General features: G+C 43.9%; 1 protein-coding gene across 1 annotated transcript; it reads right to left on the bottom strand.

Moving 5' to 3' along the window:
- Positions 1–3,413: 3,413 nt before the first annotated feature.
- mrpl44 (mitochondrial ribosomal protein L44) lies at positions 3,414–13,438 on the bottom strand. Its single transcript, XM_038816384.1, has 4 exons — positions 13,213–13,438; positions 10,968–11,436; positions 7,382–7,560; positions 3,414–3,699 (listed from the first exon to the last, which is right to left on the bottom strand). The coding sequence occupies exons 1-4, from the start codon at positions 13,383–13,385 to the stop codon at positions 3,531–3,533; spliced, it is 990 nt and encodes a 329-aa protein (XP_038672312.1). The 5' UTR covers positions 13,386–13,438; the 3' UTR covers positions 3,414–3,530.
- Between the last annotated feature and the right edge of the window lie 7,966 nt (positions 13,439–21,404).

Raw genomic sequence — 21,404 nt, 5'->3', positions numbered from 1 at the left:
CATGATCACCCTACTCAAACCCACGTATCCACCCTATACCCGTAACCCAACAACCCCACCCCCCCACCTTACTTTTATTAGGACACTACGGGCAATTTAGCATGGCCAATCCACCTAACCCGCACATCTTTGGACTGTGGGAGGAAACCGGAGCACCCGGAGGAAACCCACACACACAGGGGGAGGACGTGCAGACTCCACACAGACAGTGACCCAGTCGGGAATTGAACCTGGGACCCTGGAGCTGTGAAGCATTTATGCTAACCACCATGCTACCCTGCTGCCACATCTTGTTAAAAAATGAGGTTACTAGTCAAGGGTTTGATCAATTTTCCATTAAGCTGCACGTATGTTGGGTAGGTACCGGACAGGCCCTCTGCCTTAAATGATACAAACATCTGCAGCTGTGCAAGAAACCGTAAAAGGCACCATGCAAGTAACAAGATTGTGTACAATGAAAAAAATTTAAAGGGATCTTGGCACCAATACGGATCTCTGTGCAACACCCTGCCAATGTTTTCTTTCATTTGTTCATGGGATCTGGGTGTCACTGCCTAGGTGAACATTTATTCCCCATCAATAACTGCCCCAGAGTAGGTGGTGGTGAGCTGTCTTCTTGAACAGCTGCAATCCCCGTGGTGTAGGTACACCCACTGTTGTTAGGGAGTTCCAGGACTTTGATCCAGTGACAGTGAAGGAACAGCGATATATTTCCAAGTCAGGATGGTAAGTGGCTTGGATGGAAACTTTCAGGTGGTGCTGTTCCCATGCATCTGCCATCCTTGACCTTGGGAATCTCCGGTAGGGGTGTGCCCAGATCTGCTGCTCTTGTTCATTGTCCTTCTAGATGGTAGTGGTCATTGGTTTGGAAGGTGCTGCCTAAGGAGCCTTGGTGAGTTCCTGCAGCACATCTTGTAGGTGGTACATATTGCTGCCAGTGCATCAGTGGTGGAGTGAACATTGAAGGTGGTGCATGGGGTGCCAATCAAATGGGATGCTCTGTCCTGGATGGTGTCAAGCTTCTGGAATGCTGTTGGAGCTGCATCCATCCAGGAAAGTGGAGATTGTTCCATCACACTCAAGACTTGAGCCTTGTAGATAGTGGACAGGCTTTGGAGAGTCAGGCGGTGAGTTACTCACTGCAGGATTCCTTGCCCCTGACCTGTTTTGCAGCCACAATATTTATATGGCAGTCCAGTTCAGTTTCTGGTCAATGATAACGCCCAGCTATCCATATCCTATTCTCCATCTCTTGCTGCTCAGAATCCTAGTCTGAAAATGGTGAAAATAAAAGTGTAATTTAAAACATACTTCAAACATTACTGTAACTTTTTTGACAAGAGTATGCTAATGTAATTAAATCTGAATTCATGACATCAAAATGGCTCGAAAATATTTTCTGTATTGTATAGCAAGGAAGAGGACAAAAAAAACTCTCCAAGATATCCGAGCAATATCATTACTCATTCCAACATTACTCTTACCAATTTGCATCATATAAAGTATCCTATCTGGCTGCATCACAGCCTGGTGTGCCAACTGCTCGGCCCAAGACCATAAGAAACTAGAGAGAGTTGTGAACCCACCTCCCATCCATTGTCTACACCTCCTGCTGTATTGGGAAAGTGGGCAGCATAATCAAAGACCCCTCCCGGGTTAGTCTCTCTTCCAACCTCGTCCATCGGGCATGAGATACAAAAGCACTAGCTGAGAACATGCACTAACAGATTCAAAAACAGCTTCTTCCCCACTGTTACCAGACTCCTGAATGACCCACTTATTGACTGAACTGATCTCTCCATGCCTCTTCTCTACTGAGTAGTACGACACTCCACATGCTTCACCCGATGTCTATGTGTTTACATTGTGTATCTATCATTCATGTATGGAACAATCTGCCTGGACTGTACATAGAACAACGCTTTTCACTGTACCTCAGTACACATGATAATAAACCTAAATCCAAAAATTAATCCTGAATAAATTAAAAGGGTCAATCTGATGAGGATTTCTGTACCAATCATCCAACTGGATTAAGGAGGAATTTATTTAAAAAAATTAAATGGCAAATTGAAATGATCTTTGCGTTTCACTGTCATGTGAGATTTCCTTTAAAAAATGGGTGTTTTTTATAGAATAACGGTAGTGGGTGTACCTTTAAGAAATGGGTGTTTATTACCGCAGTGATATCAGAGTGGGGGTGGAGCTGGGCTGTCTTGTCTGCTTTACTTTCATTTTTGAGCAGGCTACTATAGAGTGAGTTTTTAGTTTAGTTTTTAGAGAGAGGAGCTGCAGTAAAGGCTAGCAGATGTGCATGGATCTCTCCACAAGCTAAAGAGTGTTCATTTGGGTGATTTCAAAGGGATAACTGCTCTCATTAGAGAGTTTAAACCTGATCTCTGTGTTAAAACGGTCTTTTGTCTTCTGGATGTTTTTTGGGAATTTATTAAGGATTACTTAGTGTTGTATTCTTTGGGGGTTATATTTGGATTAATGGTTGCTAAGATGTTCACCGTATGTTTTAAAAAGGTTAACTTGAGTTCATAGAATAAACATTGTTTTGCTTTAACAAATACTGTTAGATGTCTGCTGCACCACACCTGTAGAGTAGGCCATGTGCTCCCCATACCACAATCTATTAAAAGTTGTGGATCAGGTGAACTTCATGATACACTTTGGAGTTGTCTAAACCCTGGTCCATAACATCATCGAACAGCTTTAAATTAAATGTCAGTTAACAATGCAAGGCAATTAGAAGTGATTTCCAAAAATAGTATATTATATACAGCACAGAAACAGACCATTCGACCCAACCATTGCATCCTTCACTCAAGCTTCCTCATCTATCAAATTAACCCATTGCTTTCTTTCTCCTTCATATCTTTATCTAGCTACAGCTACTATCCTTAACATTTTTACAGAAAGTGGCTGATTCAGTAGTGATATCACATCATCCAGTGACAAACATTTATTTATAAACTGAAACCTTAATTCATCTGTATTATTTACTTCAATTATTCTTTGTGGTAGAGATCCACATACTCACCACTCTTTGGCTGAAGAAGTTTCTTCTATTCTCCATTTGATTTAATGACGACGATCTTATAATTATGGACTTGGTTTTGGTCTCTCCCCCCCACCCCACTAAGTGGAAACATGTCTATGCTATCAAACCATTCGTAATTTAAAAACCTCTATCAGACCTCAATCACCTCTTTAGACCACAAAAGGACAGCCTGTTAATCCTCCCATGAAATATATAACCTCACAGCTCTGGTATAATCATTGCAAATTTTTATTTTTACACCCACTCCAGTGCCTCTATATCCTTTGTATAAAATCACCACTGTAACGCTAAACATTATTAGGATACAACTTTCCCCCCAAATACTTTTGCAATAAATACTAAAAACTGATTTTTAATGTCTTTATTACAGCTGTAAAATGATGAATATTTGCACAATGGTTAGGGTCCCATAGCCAGAGGTAATACTTGGATGATGTACATCACATAGGACGAATTCAGCCCATTAATTGCTCAGAGCTTTGGTTGCCACAGGTCGCTTTGTGAAGTTGGAATAATCCCAAGGTCGTCTGTTTTCTGTATAGCCATAAATTTTACGCAACGCTACTCGCGCTGCCTCTTCTTCAGCTGACAGCACAGTTTCACCAGGTCCTTCTGCAATTAGCTGCTTATCGCTGCAACAAGACATTGGACATTTGTTACTTCCAGCATTTTCAGGTTAGAACTTTGTCATTTCCGATATAAATGCATAACAGGTGCTATTACTGATTTAAACCCAAGTATAACCCAGCAAATTGATGAGTTGCTTGTCATATGAAACTTGACTAGCAAACCATTTCATAAACTATTTGACTCACTCCCTTCATCAAACCCAGTGAAATGGAAACATCTAGTTATTTAGGCAAGTTGAACAAGACCATTAAATGAAAACTCCTGCCTGAAAGTTAGAAGTCCAAAGGGCATCTCCGTTTTGGATCAAATATTTATTTATGCAAAATAAATGACAAATCTTTAATAAATGCAATTTTATTGAATCACTCAAGAGAACAGTCTTTTCCTCTTAAACAGTCATGGTGCTTTTAGGAGTTGATCTCTTTGCCCGAATAAATTATACAGCAGCTGTACTCACTCTGGTCTTCTATCCAGTTTAGTCACTTCCCTCACTCTCCATTCGTCAGCTCTTCTCTCTCTCTCTATTGTTAGGTTATTTATACCAGGCACTCCTCATATCACAAGCTCAACACAATAAATCATTGCACGAGCTCAAGGAAGTACCCTCGACCCAAAAAGCTTTGAGCTGCTTCACCAGTGACCTTCACTGTGCAAGATTTCGAGTTAGGTTGTTCACCGACTGATTCATAATCCCATAGAATCCCGACAATGCAGAAGGAGGCCATTTGGCCCATTGAGTCTGCACCAACCCTCTGAAAGAGCACTCCACCAAGGCCCACGCCCCTGCCTTTTCTCTATAATGCCACCTAACCTGCATATCTTTGGACACTAAGGGGCAATTTAGCATGGCCAATCCACCTAACCTCCATATCGCTGGAATATGGGAGGAAACCGGACCACCTGGAGGAAACCCACCCAGACACGGGGAGAACATGCTAACTCTACACAGTCACCCAAGGACGGAATCGAACCCGGGTCACTGGGGCCGTGAGGCAGCAGTGCTAGCCACTGTGCACCATTCTGCTCAAATTGTAGTTCCCTAAAATGTGAAACAATCCCGCCAGACTACTGCAGGATCCAGACAGCATCCCAACTTGGACTAACAAGTGGCAGGTACAACAAACAGCTCCACAGATCTTCAAAATACCACCACTGAACCCATTCCCATTACTGGGGCATTTGGAACTACAGTACGCACCACCCGCAAGAGGATTTGCAGCCAGTCACCAAGCTTACATTAACACTAGCTAGTCATGGAGAAGTAATACAGCATCCTGACTTGGGCATATACCATCACTTATTTATTGTTGCTGGGTCTAGAGTCTGGAATCCTCCCCTGTCCACACCATTGCAGGACAATTAGCACAAGAACTGCGCTAGTTCAAGAAGGTGGCCCATGAATAAGTATTAAGAAAACAGGAATGGGGCCATCATTGAGATCTTGCCAGCAATATCTACATCTAGAGAACAAATTAAAAAGACAACAAGCCGTTTCCATAATAGTGATATTGTAGAAATTTAGACTGTACAATGTGTGACTGGCAATGGCAGAAGATGATTTGTTCTTTTATTGTTAACTAATTTATGTCTTGATAAAAAAACAAGGCAGACATGCTAACGCTCATAAATTAATTGAGACAAATTCCAATTGAAATTAAGGCTCACTGATAGATACTGGTTAACGTTTGTAGAAAAAACTCATCCATTTTGTAGCAGTTCCCTTGATTTTTAAGAGTTTGTCTCTTAGAATCCCCGCAGAATTATAGAAACCCTACAGTGTCGAGGAAGGTAATTCGGCCCATTGAGTCTGCAGCCTTCGAAAGACCACCCTCCCAAGGCCCAATCCCCCACCCTTTCCCTGTAACACCACCCAACCTTTGGACACTAAGGGGCAATTTCACATTGGCCAATCGACTTAGCCTGCGCATCTTTAGACTGTGGGAAGAAACTGGAGCACCCAGAGGAAACCCACCCTCTTGATTAAGACTTTATTTCTTACCACTCTTTGGTCAGTTAATCAATATGACACCCCACCAACACGGTTAGCTCGTATACATGTTTAATTAGCGTTTTAAGGACATGCCATCTTTATATTCAGAATTTCATAAAAGAAGTAATGCAGCTGCTGGTACAAAAATTTTCACTATGTTCTTCGACTGCTTACTATATTGATCAGCAACCGTGGACTCCTCTCCAAATACATCACAGCAAATTGGCAAACAAACTATCCCATTCCCAGCTCCTTTTTCAAAGAAATTATTTACCAGAGCCACTCCCTCATTCAATCAGCAACTCTCACCATAGCCACCCCTTCATCCAATCAGCAACTCTCACCATAGCCACCCCCTCATCCAATCAGCAACTCTCATCACCACCCCCATGTCCAATCAACAACTCTCACCACAGCCACCCCATTCCAATTAGCAACACTCACCATAGCCATTCCCTCATCCAATCAGCAACTCTCACCATAGCCAGCAACTCTCACCAGAGCCATCAACTTATCTAATCAGCAACTCTCACCATAGCCACCTCCTCATCCGACCAGCACTTTCCCCCTAGCCACCACCTCATCCAATCAGTAACACTCACCATAGCCATCCCCTTCATCCAATCAGCAAATCTCAACAGGGCCACCCCCTCATCCAATCAGCAACTTTCACCATAGTCACCCCCTCTTCCAATCTGCAACACTCACCAGAGCCAGCACCCCACCTCATCCAATCAGCTACCCCTTCATCTAATCAGCAACACTCACCATAGCCACTCCACCTCATCCAATCAGGAACTCTCACCATAGCCACCCCCTCATCCAATCAGCAACACTCATCAGAGCCACTCCTCCTCATCCAAGCAGCAACTCTCACCAGATCCATCCCCTCATCCAATCAGCAACTCTCACCATAGCCACCTCCTCTTCCAATCAGCAACTCTTACCATAGTCACCCCCTCATCCAATCAGCAACTGTCACCATAGCCACCACCCCACCTCATCGAATCAGCAACTCTCACCATAGCCAACCCCTTGTCCAATCAACAACTCTCACCACAGCCACCCCGTTCCAATTAGCAACACTCACCATAGCCATTCCCTCATCCAATCAGCAACTCTCACCATAGCTACCAACTCATCTAATCAGCAACTATCACCAGAGCCACCCCCCTCATCCAATCAGCAACTCTCACCATAGCCACTCCCTCATCTAATCAGCAAATCTCTCCAGCACCTCCAATCAGCAACTTTCACCATAGCCACCCCCTCATCTAATCAGCAAATCTCTCCAGCACCTCCAATCAGCAGCTACTAAATTGCCTTTCCATTACATAATGCATAAATAAATCTTGCGTCAAACAATCAACAAATCTTAAGCCTCCCCACCCACCTCCCAAAACCCCACAAATCCTTCTCATTAGGTTTCTCCCATTTTTCTAAACAGCAAATTGTGTCTTTACTCTATGTCAAGCAACAATTTCCAAACTTCTCAATAGCTTTTCAGTGAACTAAAACCAGTGTTTTATGTTTGCACTAATGGCAGAAGCAATATATGAACGTATGGAATTGAATAAGAAATGTAAAGATTTTAATACCATGCATTTTTACAACAGTTCCTTGTGGATATTTAACCCAATAAGGTTACCATTCATAGCTACTCTGCAACACGTTAAGCAACACTTGCCAAGTACCTGTATAATCCAACGAAATACACCGGGAGCACAGTGCTGGTTCCGGACTGCCTGGTCAGTCTGGATTCAGGAAGAGACATATTCCTCTTCTTCAGCTCTTCCACCAATAGTCCCATGGGATTAACAAGAGGCCAGATTTCAAACAGATCCTTACCAATAAATTGTGTAATTAGGAAGTCCTATAAGAGACCAATAAATCACAAAATACATTTTAGAGTTAGATACGCTATTCAAAAGTGAAGGCAGAAGCAAACAGTCCAGGAGCTGTTGATTGAATGTGTAACAACCTCAAATCATTTGAATAATTAGTCACACAGAGCAAAAAAAGACAGCATATGATGCCATGCTTTCACATAAAAAGTCAAAAATAACATCCGCTATTGCACAGCAGATATTGCTTCCAGCGTCAGGTGAAATTATACACAATTGCAGTAGTACATTGAGTCAAGACAACAAGAGCAACCTGAAGTGAGAATGCAATTCTTTCAATGGGCAGCACGGTAGCACTGAGGCTTCACAGCACCAGGGTCCCTGGTTCGATTCCCTACTGAGTCACTGTCTGTGCAGAGTCTGCACGTTCTCCTCGTGTCTGCGTGGGTTTCCTCTGGGTCCTAAGGTTTTCTCTCACAGTCCAAAGACGTGCAGGTTAGGTGGATTGGCCATGAGAAAATTGCCCTCAGTGTCCAACAAGGTTAGGAGGGGTTATTGGGTTATGGGGATAGGGTGGAAGTGAGGGCTTAAGTGGATTGGTGCACACTCGATGGGTCGAATGGCCTCCTTCTGCACGGTATTTTCTATGTTCTAATTTAACAATATAGATGGAATTCTTTCAATTTAACAATATAGATGAAAGCCAAATCCCTAATGTGTAGGATGATCTGAGCTGGACAGACACAAAGGCAATTTAACCGTTCCTGTGCTGGTAAACGGCAGAGATAGACCACAAAATGTAGCTGCAGAAGTAGGCCATTCGGCTCATCGAGTCTGCTCCGACATTCAATGAGGTCATGGCTGATCAGATATAATTCTCAACTCCACTTTCCCACCTCATCACCATAACCCTTGATTTCATTGCTGATTAAAAATCTGTCTATCTCAGCCTTGAACATATATTTTTTGTTAAATTTAGAGTACCCAATTATTTTTTTCCAATTAAAGGGCAATTTAGCGTGGCCAATCAACCTACCCTGCACATCTTTGGATTGTGGGGCGAAACCCACGCAAACAGGGAAGAATGTGCAAACTCCACACGGACAGTGACCCAGACCTGGTATTGAACCTGGGACCTCGGCGCCGTGATCCAGAAGTGCTAACCACTGTGCCACCGTGCTGCCCATCCTTGAACATATTTAACGACTGAGCATTTACAGCAGTGTGATGAAGCAGTCCACAGATTCACTACCCTCGGAGAAGAAATTCCTCCTCATCTGTTTTAAATGGGTGACCCCTTACTCTGAGATTATGCCCTCTGGTCCTAGACTCTCCCACAAGAGGAAATAACCCCTCATCATCTACCTTCTCAAACCCCCTAAGAATCCTTTATGTCTCAATAAGGTTGCCTCTCATTCTTCTAAACTCCCATTAAGTACAGGCTTAACCTAATCAACCACTCCTCATAACTGGTTAGTTGAGCCTACCTTGCCAGTGTGAAGCAGCTTTACTCTGCACAGATGTACTGTAAATCATACAGGGTAAATCAGTCCAGGGCAGGTCCAGTCCAGTGCAGGGCAAAGTCAGACGCAGAATTGGAATTTACATAAGCTCTTGGCATTGAGGGAAATCTGCACATTTACTGTCCAGTTTTAGTAATAATAATGTTTAATATAGTGACAGACACAAATATTTAAATATGGACATCAGAATAAATCTGCAACAGGGCTCCAGGAACTCCTCAAGCTGAGCCCTCCATGTGCCATGACTGATCCAATAGGTAATTCTGATTTCCCCACTGCCTGCCACCCACTATCTCCTTCTGACAACAGGACAATCCAAATTCATTTTACTCAAAAGACCTTACATTGACAAAGGTGATTTTAGTTCCTTCATTTTGGGCTAAATTTGTAATTCAGGCAATATCATCCGAGTTTACCTTTCAGTCCTCTTTACAATAGAGGCATTATTTATTTGAGAAGATTCTGATAATTTTCTCCCCTCCCAAAAATACTGAAATATGATTGCTAGGTGTCCTCCAATACTTGACCTGAATTAGTACTCATAGATCGATGACTTCCATTTTGAATGCAGTGCATCTTAATGAGATGAAACGGCTCCAAGTTAAATGTTTTCAGTAATCTCAATCCAGCAGGCAGCAGCAAAAAATTGTCCACAATTTAACAATCTCAGAGAAGCCATAAAATTGGCCATGTAGGAAGTATTTTGGGTTTAAAGCAAAAATAGAGAGTTTTACTCTATGGCTGGGTTTGCTGCACAACTTTGATGCTGGCTAACAGAATTATAAAAAATATTCCATCACTTCACTGATCACAATATTTTGGCCAAAAGATATAAATTAAATATTGGAAGCTAAAAGTTTAACTAGAATAGATAAACTCTTACAAAATCCAATCATGCCAAGTGCTATTGTCCACATTCTTTGGGTTTATGGATTAATACTTTAGTAAAACAAACATTTTCTCATTGGTACCAGCAATTCTGTTCAACATCTTCCTTCCAATCACATATTATGCCAGCAGATAGTGTTTTTAAGTCCACTTGGTATCTTCACCTTTTGTACAGCCTTACTCTTAACTAGAGCCCAGCACTATAGAATTCCTATCATTAATCCCTTTCCTCATTAGCTCCAGCTCCTCCTTTAAATGCCAACTTGAAACACATCTCTTTGACCATGTTTTTTGTTAAACCTCCTCATACTTCCTTGTTTGGGTGTCAGAATTGTTAAGACTGAATGAGGCCATTTAGCCCATCACATCAGTGCTGGCTCTTTGAAAATGGTGTTCAATTTGTCCCATTTCCCTGCTTTTTCTCCATAGTTCGACAGGTGTTTTTTTTTTTTACAAGTATATACCCTTTTGAGAGGTACTATTAAAACTGCTTTTTAAAAAAAAAATTATTCTCCTCCTTTTTCATATTTTCTCCCAAATTTAAACCCAACAATAATCAGTAACTAATGTAATGCCAATCCCCATATCAATAACAACGATCCCATCCTCCCACCAAACCCCATTGGCCCTCATGTTAACATAAACAAATGACAAAAAAAACTATTAAAACTGCTTTTGCCACCTTTTCAGGCAATGCAATCTGGATCATCACAGCTTTAACAAAACCCATCTCATTTCTGGTTCTTTTGTTGATTACCTTACACCTGAGACTGCTCAGGTTACCAATCTTCTGACCAGCTTCATTCATTTTTGTTTGGCTACGCTTCTATGAAGCACTTGAGATATTTTTCTACCTTAAAGGTGCTATGTGAATTGTTTAAATGCAAGTTGTTGTTTCTGCTCAACCTATAAATTTGCTTAAACTTCAGAAAATTGTCACTGTACCCAATATAGTCTCTTGTTATTATTTAACCGTGCAAGATAGTCCACTCCCCAACTCCCACCATTACTGCCCAGTGTCTTACCTGGATAAATATGCTGGCTCTTTCAGTTCCACTGCTCTCAAGCAATGCTCCAACAACAGCAAATAATGTCTTTTGTAAAACCTCTTCTGGCACTGGGAACTTTGCACTTAGTATCAAGTCTTCCACAGCTAAGTTCCTGGCAGCATGGCACACAATCTGTGAATCTGTGATGTGACTAGTCAATGCCTTAACTCCATCAACAGGTAAGTTTGGATAGGTACTACTGAAACAGTCTTGGAGGTAAGTGTCTGCAAACATTGAGCCTTTCTCAAATAACTGCTGATTGTCCTTGAGATTTAATGTGATATCCTCTCTTTCCAGTCTAAGTTCCCGACGGCGAGCTTCCTCAAATGCAATGTAACATGGATTGATGAACGCTGTTTTGAGAAGGTTCAGGTTGAAATTCTCTCGAAGACGTTGACCAAAGGCCTCTATTTCAGCATGGTAGTCCCAATTTGGCTGCTGTGATCTGACAATACAACAAAATATTTTAATTACAGCAAGTAATTGTTCCCTCTTACAGATCAACCATATTTGATGTTTTTATTAAAATCATATATTAATTTAAAATACTGCTACCACATCATATCTAGAACCCAGTCTCAAGACTCTTGGTAATATCACTCTGGACCATCTGCTAGATGAATGAGATAACCCAGGTGTCTCAATAGCCAATTTTGCTTCCTTCTCTGTGAGAAATCACTCACTTCTATTTGATGCTCACATGCCCTCAGGCAAATCAATATTTAATCATGACAATTACATCACATCATGGCATAAATCGTCAATATATTAATTTACTGCATTAGGGGACCACTGGTGTTCACACAGGTAACAATGAGGCAGGCAGGTTTTTAAGACCCATTTGAATTGCCTTACTCAGTGATGGTGACTGCTCAATTGGACAATTACAAAATTATGAGTACAGAATATGAACAGTTTAGCATTCTTTGTCTGAGAAGTATTGTTCAAATTTGTATAATATAGATTAGGGTCTTGATTACAGACTCTCATATATGATTCCACGCCATTGACAGCACATTGTAACTGAAATCTACTTTGCTCTATAGCCAAAGCATCTGAAGAAATAGTTTTCACTCCTATTCCCTCACCATCACCACAGAATCTAGGATTGGTCCTCTCAGTTACAAACTATCCCTTGGCAACAATATTCCCAGACACAAGATATATACACCAGCAGCACCCAGCTCTACCTCTTTACCACCTCTCAACTCCTTTGGCTGCCTCTGTTCTGTCTCACTGCTCGTCTGTCATTCAGTCTTAGGCGAGTCACAATTTTTGCTTGGTAAAAACTGGCAAGAAGGCAGACATCATTCTCAGCTTCAATGTTTTGCAATTACACAGTCCCCCTTCCTGTTTCAGCTTGAATCCAAAAGTTTGCAACCAGTACCCAATTCAAACTGAGCTTCTGCCCCTTACTTTTCTCTCTGTAACATCACCCACCTCTGACCTTCCTCAGTAATCATTCATGCTTTGGTCCTCTCCAGAGCGGTGATGCTCCAAGAAACACTTGTTAAAGGTCGCATAAAAATGCAGGATGCTGCGACGTGCAATATAAATTGGCTAGTAGATTAAGTACAAAAACGCAACGGCTTATATTCTTCCACTCAGAGCGCTTGTGGCCTGGTCCCCGTGCACATTCATACACACCGAGCTTTAGGCCTCCTGGCCAGCATTCTATCTTCCCTAAACCTCAGTGTTTCCAAATTCTTATGTCCAAACTCTGGTGCTCACAGCCTGCTACTTTAAGTTTTAGTTCTGCCAGTCCATAATTCCCATTCTTGCTGACAAAGTTCCAACTTCTCCAATTCAAAATCATCACACGCATATCACCCAACACCAACTATTTCTGTAACCTGCTCCAGTGTAACAATGTCTCCATTCCTCTCACCCCAGCCTCTTAAGCCAACTCTGCTCCTCACCATTGGCAAATATTCTTTCGGCTGTCTCAGTCCCTCAGTTTGGAATTCCCTCACTAATCCTCTGCCTCCCCAATTTTAATGCCCTCTTCAAACCAAATGTCATCACCCCTCCAAAAACCTCCTTCGTTAGCTTGACCACCTCGGTGATGCTCCAAGAAACACTTGTTAAAGGTCGCATAAAAATGCAGGATGCTGCGACGTGCAATATAAATTGGCTAGTAGATTAAGTACAAAACAGCAAAGGCTTATATTCTTCCACTCAGAGCGCTTGTGGCCTGGTCCCCGTGCACATTCATACACACCGAGCTTTAGGCGGTGGAGGCCCTTCAAGTTTTTTCTTTCTTTCCATTAGCAACATGTAAGATTTCATCCATCTCTTCTTCTCTCTGGTTTGTGTGAACAGGATGGTCTGGCTGAGAGAAAGCCTTTGCCTGAAGGGATTGAGAACACTTCTGAACAGCACCACCGACGCCATGACAGCCTCACCCTGCGCTTGCGCACTGCGAGTTCCCGCCCCGTACTGCGCTTGCGCACTGCGACATCCCGCCCCGTGCTGCGCTTGCGCACTGTGAATGCACGATGACCGGGAAGCGCTTGCGCAGTAGGGCTGCTTGTAGAACTATCAACCATGCTTGCGGATGGTGAGAGTACCCTGACACTGAGCGAGTAGATTGAAGGAGAGTTTTTCACTTATTAATGAACAATTGCAGCACAGCATACAAAACCAAAATATAGGGATGGTCTAAATCCGAAATAAAAACAGAAAAATGCTGGAAATACTCAGCAGGCCATGCAGTAACTGCATTTAAGAACAATATTGACCCTCATCAGAATTGAAGCGTCTAATTTGTTTAATCCTTTAAAATCACAGGTATTTAGAAGGTGACCTTTTTGCAATTAATTGCAGTTCATACGTCTTGAAATTTAACCAAAACTTCTCGGGCTCTGGAATTCTATCCCTTAATCTTTCAAGAACCCACAAAGTTTAAGATCCTCCTTCAAATCTAATTCTCTGACCAAGCTTCCCATAGCGTCTTTTGTTGTGCTGTTTTTGTTTGCTTGCACTTCTAAGCACCTCAAGATGTTTTTCCATGTACAAGACCATAAGATATAGTAGAATTATGCCACTTTGCCCATCAAGTTGCTCTGCCATTCGATCAAGACATGTTGTTTTCCCTGGTTAGGGAATCTGGAACACAGGCATTGTCTCACACTAAGAGTTTGAGGGCCAGTCAAGGACAGTGGTGGGAAGTTGTGTGTGGAGGCTGAGGAGATAAGCGAGATACTAAATGAATACTTTTCGTCAGTATTCACTCAGGAAAAAGATAATATTGTGGAGGAGAATGCTGAGACCCAGGCTATTAGAATAGATGGCATTGAGGTGCGTAGGGAAGAAGTGTTGGCAATTCTGGACAAGGTGAAAATAGATAAGTCCCCGGGGCCGGATGGGATTTATCCTAGGATTCTCTGGGAAGCCAGGGAAGAGATTGCTGAGCCTTTGGCTTTGATTTTTAGGTCATCGTTGGCTACAGGAATAGTGCCAGAGGACTGGAGGATAGCAAATGTGGTCCCTTTGTTCAAGAAGGGGAGTAGAGATAACCCCGGTAACTATAGGCCGGTGAGCCTAACGTCTGTGGTGGGTAAAGTCTTGGAGAGGATTATAAAAGATACGATTTATAATCACCTAGATAGGAATAATATGATTAGGGACAGTCAGCATGGTTTTGTGAAGGGTAGGTCATGCCTCACAAACCTTATCGAGTTCTTTGAGAAGGTGACTGAACAGGTTGACGAGGGTAGAGCAGTTGATGTGGTGTATATGGATTTCAGTAAAGCGTTTGATAAGGTTCCCCACGGTCGGCTATTGCAGAAAATACGGAGGCTGGGGATTGAGGGTGATTTAGAGATGTGGATCAGAAATTGGCTAGTTGAAAGAAGACAGAGAGTGGTAGTTGATGGGAAATGTTCAGAATGGAGTTCAGTTACGAGTGGCGTACCACAAGGATCTGTTTTGGGGCCGTTGCTGTTTGTCATTTTTATAAATGACCTAGAGGAGGGCGCGGAAGGATGGGTGAGTAAATTTGCTGATGACACTAAAGTCGGTGGAGTTGTAGACAGTGCGGAAGGATGTTGCAGGTTACAGAGGGACATAGATAAGCTGCAGAGCTGGGCTGAGAGGTGGCAAATGGAGTTTAATGTGGAGAAGTGTGAGGTGATTCACTTTGGAAAGAATAACAGAAATGCGGAATATTTGGCTAATGGTAAAATTCTTGGTAGTGTGGATGAGCAGAGGGATCTCGGTGTCCATGTACATAGAACCCTGAAAGTTGCCACCCAGGTTGATAGGGTTGTGAAGAAGGCCTATGGTGTGTTGGCCTTTATTGGTAGAGGGATTGAGTTCCGGAGCCATGAGGTCATGTTGCAGTTGTACAAAACTCTAGTACGGCCGCATTTGGAGTATTGCGTACAGTTCTGGTCGCCTCATTATAGGAAGGACGTGGAAGCTTTGGAACGGGTGCAGAGGAGATTTACCAGGATGTTGCCTGGTATGGAGGGAAAATCTTATGAGGAAAGGCTGATGGACTTGAGGTTGTTTTCGTTAGAGAGAAGAAGGTTAAGAGGTGACTTAATAGAGGCATACAAAATGATCAGAGGGTTAGATAGGGTGGACAGCGAGAGACTTCTCCCGCGGATGGAGGTGGCTAGCACGAGGGGACATAGCCTTAAATTGAGGGGTAATAGATATAGGACAGAGGTCAGAGGTGGGTTTTTTACGCAAAGAGTGGTGAGGCCGTGGAATGCCCTACCTGCAACAGTAGTGAACTCGCCAACATTGGGGGCATTTAAAAGTTTATTGGATAAGCATATGGATGATAAGGGCATAGTGTAGGTTAGATGGCCTTTAGATTTTTTCCATGTCGGTGCAACATCGAGGGCCGAAGGGCCTGTACTGCGCTGTATCGTTCTATGTTCTATGTTCTATTTAGGACTGAGATGAGAAATTTCTTCACTTAAAGGATTGTGAATCTTTAGAATTCTTAATTGAATTGTTTGGTCATGTTACCTCCTTTGGCCATCAAGTCTTGGAGGGGGACTTCAACCTAGAGCTTCTGGCTCAGATCTGGGAGGGTATCTATTGTGCCAAAGCTTACATATCTCCCAAAAGTCTATACAAACTTTCATTTATAAGAACATAATAAATAAGAGGGTGAAAACCATATGGCCCATCGAGATTGCCCCATCATTCAATATGATCATAGCTGTTCTAGACTTTCAACTCCTCTTTCCTGCTATTAACCATTCCTGCAATTAACCATTTCCTGCGATCAACTCCTCTTTCCTGCTCGCTCCTCGTATCCCTTGAATTCCCGAGAATTCAAACATCTGTCTTAAATCAGCTGAGTTGGATTCAGTACAATTATGGAAAATAACAGGTAGACCATGAGTAGATTGGGGAAAGGCCAATTCAACTAAGCGGAGGTGTGATTTAGCACAAGTGGGCTGAATCAGCTACTTGAAGGTAAATCAGCTACTTGAAGGTGGAAGGATAGCTGAATAAGGTGGTTAAGAAGGTATATAGAATACTGTGTCTGCATGGGTTTCCTCCGGGTGCTCCAGTTTCCTCCCACAAATCCCGAAAGACATGTTGTTAGGTAATTTGGACATTCTGAATTCTCCCTCGGTGTATCCGAACAGGCGCCAGAATGTGGCGACTAGGAGCTTTTCACAATAACTTCATTGCAGTACTAATGTAAGCCTACTTGTGACAATAAAGATTATTATATTGTATATCATATTATTATAATAGCACACGCAGATTCAATGGCAGATAAGTTATGCCAAAACTATAAAACAGTAGGTAGGTTGGGCCAGAATACTGTGAGGAGTTCTGATCACCTTACAGCCGTGTTTTTCCCAGGACCCACTTTTGCCAACCGGCTGACCTTTGCAACATACGCCACGTTCGCTCACCTTTAATGCAAATGCGGGGCCTGCTTGGTCCTCACGATCTCACTCCAATTAGGTTCACATGAGGAGAGGGCAATGCGCATATCAGGTGCAGACTACAGCCAGTTCCTTTGTGCCATCTTCATCTTTCCGAGAACGGAAAACCCAACCTTCATCATGAAGGGCAACAGCAACAAAACGCTTGTTTTACTCAGCACTGGATACTCCTGAGAGATGTTACTCCAGAACGCTGACAACCTCAAGGGCTTTTGCCATGTTTTTAATGTGCTACAGCAGTGTAGTCTTTTCATTTGGAGTCAGCTGTAAGTTAATAGCTGACTCTGGGAACTGAATCTCAAAGGAATTTTTCACCCATCACTTCTCTTTCAAACTCTGAAACCCCTTATTTACCAGTACTTTTTTGCATATAACACATGGGCTTTGCATTCTCATCTGCATTGGCATAATTGACAAAACCATACCTCATTAAATCATCTCTATATAGCCTGCTTTGACAAAGAGTCATCGGACTCGAAACATTAGCTCTTTTCTCTCCTTACAGATGCTCCTTATAGATGCTGCCAGACCTGCTTAGATTTTCTGGCATTTTCTCTTTCGTTTCAGATTCCAGCATCTGCAGTAATTGGCTTTTTTGCATACAGCCTCAATTTCCTCTTATTTAAAAGGCAGCAGTGGCCAATATTCTCAATAAAAATGCAGGTGGCAGCCATAGAGAGCTTCTTCCTCAACACACACCCGTGAACCACCCACAGGTCACGACCCGCACTTGAAAAACCCTGCCTCGCAGGATGGTGATCGCATTACTGAAAGCACAGAGGAGAAATACAATAATGTTCCCAGTAAAAGAGAATTTTAGCTTATGACAGACATTTAAATAGACTGGTTCTTTTCTCTGGAACAGAAGTGGAGTAGAGATTTAACCGAGGTATACAAAATTATGGGGACAAGCGAGATTGAACAGAAAAGACATATTTCCCTCAGCAGAAAGGTTTTTTTTAGAAAAATTTTTATTGAAGCATTTGTAATTTTCACAGTTTAACACATTAACATCTCTTAAACAACCGCGCGGGCCGACACACGTAAAGAAAGAAAAAGAAAACAACCTACAGAACAACACCCCCTACTCCCCCCGCTTTATTCCCCAGCTGCCCGTCAACTATATTCTCCGTCCCGTTGTAACATTTCCATGCCTCCTGTTTTCCTCCTCCCCCCCCCCCCCCCCCCCCCCCCCGCCCCCCTTCTTACTGCTGACGTTCAATTTTCCTTGAAGTAGTCTATTAACAGCTGCCATCTCAGGGCGAACCCTTGAATTGATCCTCTCAAAGCAAATTAAATTTTCTCCAGACTGAGAGGCCATGCATATCGCTGACCCACACGCCTGACTTCAGGGACTCTGAGTCCCTCCATCCCAGCAAAACCAGTCTCCGGGCCACCAGGGAGGAGAAAGCCTGAATATCGGCCTCTCTCCCCCCCTTGGCCCCCGGATCTTCCGATACCCCAAATATTGCCAGTTCTAGACTCGGAGTTACCCTTCTTTCCAGGACCTCTGACATAATGTCCACAAATCCCTGCCAGAATCCCCTCAATTTCCAACATGCCCAAAACATGTACATGGTTTGCCGGGCTACCCCCACACCGCCCACATCAATCCTCCACCTTCTCAAAGAACCTGCTCATCCGGGCTACCATCATGTGGACCCTGTGGACCACCTTGAACTGGATCAAGCTAAGTCTAGCACAGAATGAGAGCAGCATGGTAGCATTGTGGTTAGCACAATTGCTTCACAGCTCCAAGGTCGCAGGTTCGATTCCCTGCTGGGTCACTGTCTGTGTGGAGTCTGCACGTTCTCCCCATGGATGCGTGGGTTTCCTCCGGGTGCTCCGGTTTCCTCCCACAGTCCAAAGATGTGCAGGTTAGGTGGACTGGCCATGCTAAATTGCTCTTAGTGTCCAAAATTGCCCTTAGTGTTGGGTGGGGTTACTGGGTTATGGGGACAGGGTGGAGGTGTGGACCTGGGTAGAGTGCTCTTTCTAAGAGCCGGCGCAGACTCGATGGGCCGAATGGCCTCCTTCTGCATTGTAAATTCTATTCTATGAGAATTGACTCTCTTCAGCGCTTTTTCCCACAGCTTGAATTCTATCTCCCCACCCAGCTCCACTCCCCACTTCCTCTTCACCTCCCTGATAGGGGTCCCTTCCCACTACATCAACTCCTTGTATATCTCCGAGATCCTCCTCTCTCCATGTTTTTGACATCACCTTATTTTGTAACCCCCTCAGGAGGAGGCAAGGGAAGCCAGGAACCTGCCTCCGGACAAAATCCTGTAGCTGGAGGTACCGAAACTCGTTCCCACCCGGCAACTCAAACTCCTCTATTGCTTCCAAGGTCAGGAAAGCCTCCTCAATGAATAGGTCTCCAAATCTCTCAATACATGCTCGCCACCATCCCTTATAACCCCAATCCAGGCCCCCGGGGCAAACCGGTGATTGTTACAAATCGGTGACCACACTGACGCCCCCTCCAATCTCATGTGTTGCCTCCGTTGACTCCACACCCTAAGGGCTGCCACCACCACAGGGCTCGTAGAGTACCGAGCTGGCGAAAACGACAGGGGCACCGTCAGTAAGGCCTCCAACTTGTTACCCTTACAGGATGCCACTTCCACACCGACCCCTTCCCCACTATCCACTTCCTGACCATCGATATGTTGGCCGCCCAGTAATAGTTAATAAAGCTCGGGAGGGCCAAATCCCCCTCTCCGCGACCCCGTTCCAGGAGTGCCTTCTTTACTCTCGGGGTTTTATCCACCCACACAAAACCTGATATCGTTGCGTTCATTTTCCTGAAAAAAGCCTTTGGGATAAAAATCGGAAGACATTGAAAAAAGAAGCGCATGTCCCATCTGCAAAAATCCCTTTTCATTTGATCCACCACTTTGCCCAGACTTAACTTGTGAAGCTGCCCCCAACCCTTAGCCACTTGAATCCCCTGATATCTAAAACTCCTCTTAACCACTCTGAACGACATCTCCCTCAGTCTCCTTTCCTGCCCCCGTGCCTGGATCACAAACATCTTGCTCTTTCCCATATTTAACCTGTAACCAGAAAATCGCCCAAATTCTCCTACTATATCCATGATTTTGGCAATCCCCTCCACCGGGTCTGTGACTGTGATGAATGATTACTGCACCTTTAATGTAATGATCCCTTTAAGACCGGGTTTGGAACCCTGGGGGACTCAGCCTCCGGCTCCACTCCCCCAGGCAGCCATATCATAGAATTTACAGTGCAGGAGGCCATTCGGCCCATCGAGTCTGCACCGGCTCTTGGAAAGAGCACCCTACCCAAGGTCAACACCTCCACCCTATCCCCATAATCCAGTAACCCCGCCCAACACGAAGGACAATTTTGGACACTAAGGGAAATTTATCATGGCCAATCCACCTAACCTGAACATCTTTGGACTGTGGGAGGAAACCGGAGCACCCGGAGGAAACCCACGCACACATGGGGAGGATGTGCAGACTCCACACAGACAGTGACCCAAGCCGGAATCGAACCTGGGACCCTGGAGCTGTGAAGCAATTGTAATATCCACAATGCTATCGTGCTGCCCATATAAGGTAATGTTCAGTGGGCCATGTGCAGTGAGCACACTTCTCGGTAGCTCTCTGGTTCTCTGCTAATTAAAGCCTTTGTATTACCAATCATCTCTCTCGAGTTGTAATTGAGGGTATCTCAGTGGCATAGAGCAACAAATCGTCTGCATATAGAGAGATTCTGTGCTTCACCCCCCTCACTATCCCCCGCCAGGTATTTGATGATTTAAGGGCCATTGCCAAGGATTCTATAGCCAGGTCAAACAGTAATGGGGAGAGCGGACATCCCTGACTTGTGCTCCTGCAGAGACTAAAATACTCTGACCGGATTCGGTTGGTTCTTACATTTGCCATCGGACACAATCCACAACTCCCTGTCCGAATCCAAATCTGCCTAAAATGTCCCATAGGTACTTCCACTCCACCCAGTCAAAAACCTTCTCCGCACCCATGGCTACTAGCACCTCAACATCGCGCCCCTCCGCTGGCATTGTTATAACATTAAGAAGCCGTCTAATATTGGATGTCAGGTGCCTGTCCTTCACAAATCCTGTCTGATCTTCCCCGATTACTTGCAGGATGCAATCCTCTATTCGAGTAGCCAAGGTCTTTGCCAGCAATTTAGCATCAACGTTCAGCAGAGAAATTGGCCTGTACGATCCACAGTTCTCCAGGTCCTTATCCCGCTTCAGGATGAGAGAAATTGATGCCTGTGATAGCGTTGGGTGGAGTACTCCCAGCTCTCGAGACTCGTTAAGTGGAGCATCCCCAGTAACTCAGGCCTTTTTTCAAAATTCCACTGGGAATCCATCAGGTCCCGGGGCCTTACTCGATTACATTGCCCCCAATCCATCTATTACCTCCCGGAGCCAAATTGGGCCCCGCTGGTCTTCCACCAGCTCCTCATCTACCTCCGGGAACTCTAG

The sequence above is a fragment of the Scyliorhinus canicula genome, chromosome 13 (genome assembly GCF_902713615.1).
Source record: "Scyliorhinus canicula chromosome 13, sScyCan1.1, whole genome shotgun sequence".
Lineage (NCBI taxonomy): Eukaryota > Metazoa > Chordata > Chondrichthyes > Carcharhiniformes > Scyliorhinidae > Scyliorhinus > Scyliorhinus canicula.
The sequence above is the reverse complement of the archived record's forward strand: the minus strand, read 5'-3'. Positions and strand labels throughout refer to the sequence as shown.

Bases quoted from the DNA above. Each gene is read 5' to 3' on its own strand.
- mrpl44 (XM_038816384.1), bottom strand. From the start codon at position 13,385: ATGGCGTCGGTGGTGCTGTTCAGAAGTGTTCTCAATCCCTTCAGGCAA. The intron at 11,437-13,212 runs GTGTGTATGAAT...TTGTATTGTCAG, and splicing joins CCTCCACCGCCTAAAGCTCG to ATCACAGCAGCCAAATTGGG. The intron at 3,700-7,381 runs GTACTTGGCAAG...GTCTTGTTGCAG, and splicing joins TATTTCGTTGGATTATACAG to CGATAAGCAGCTAATTGCAG.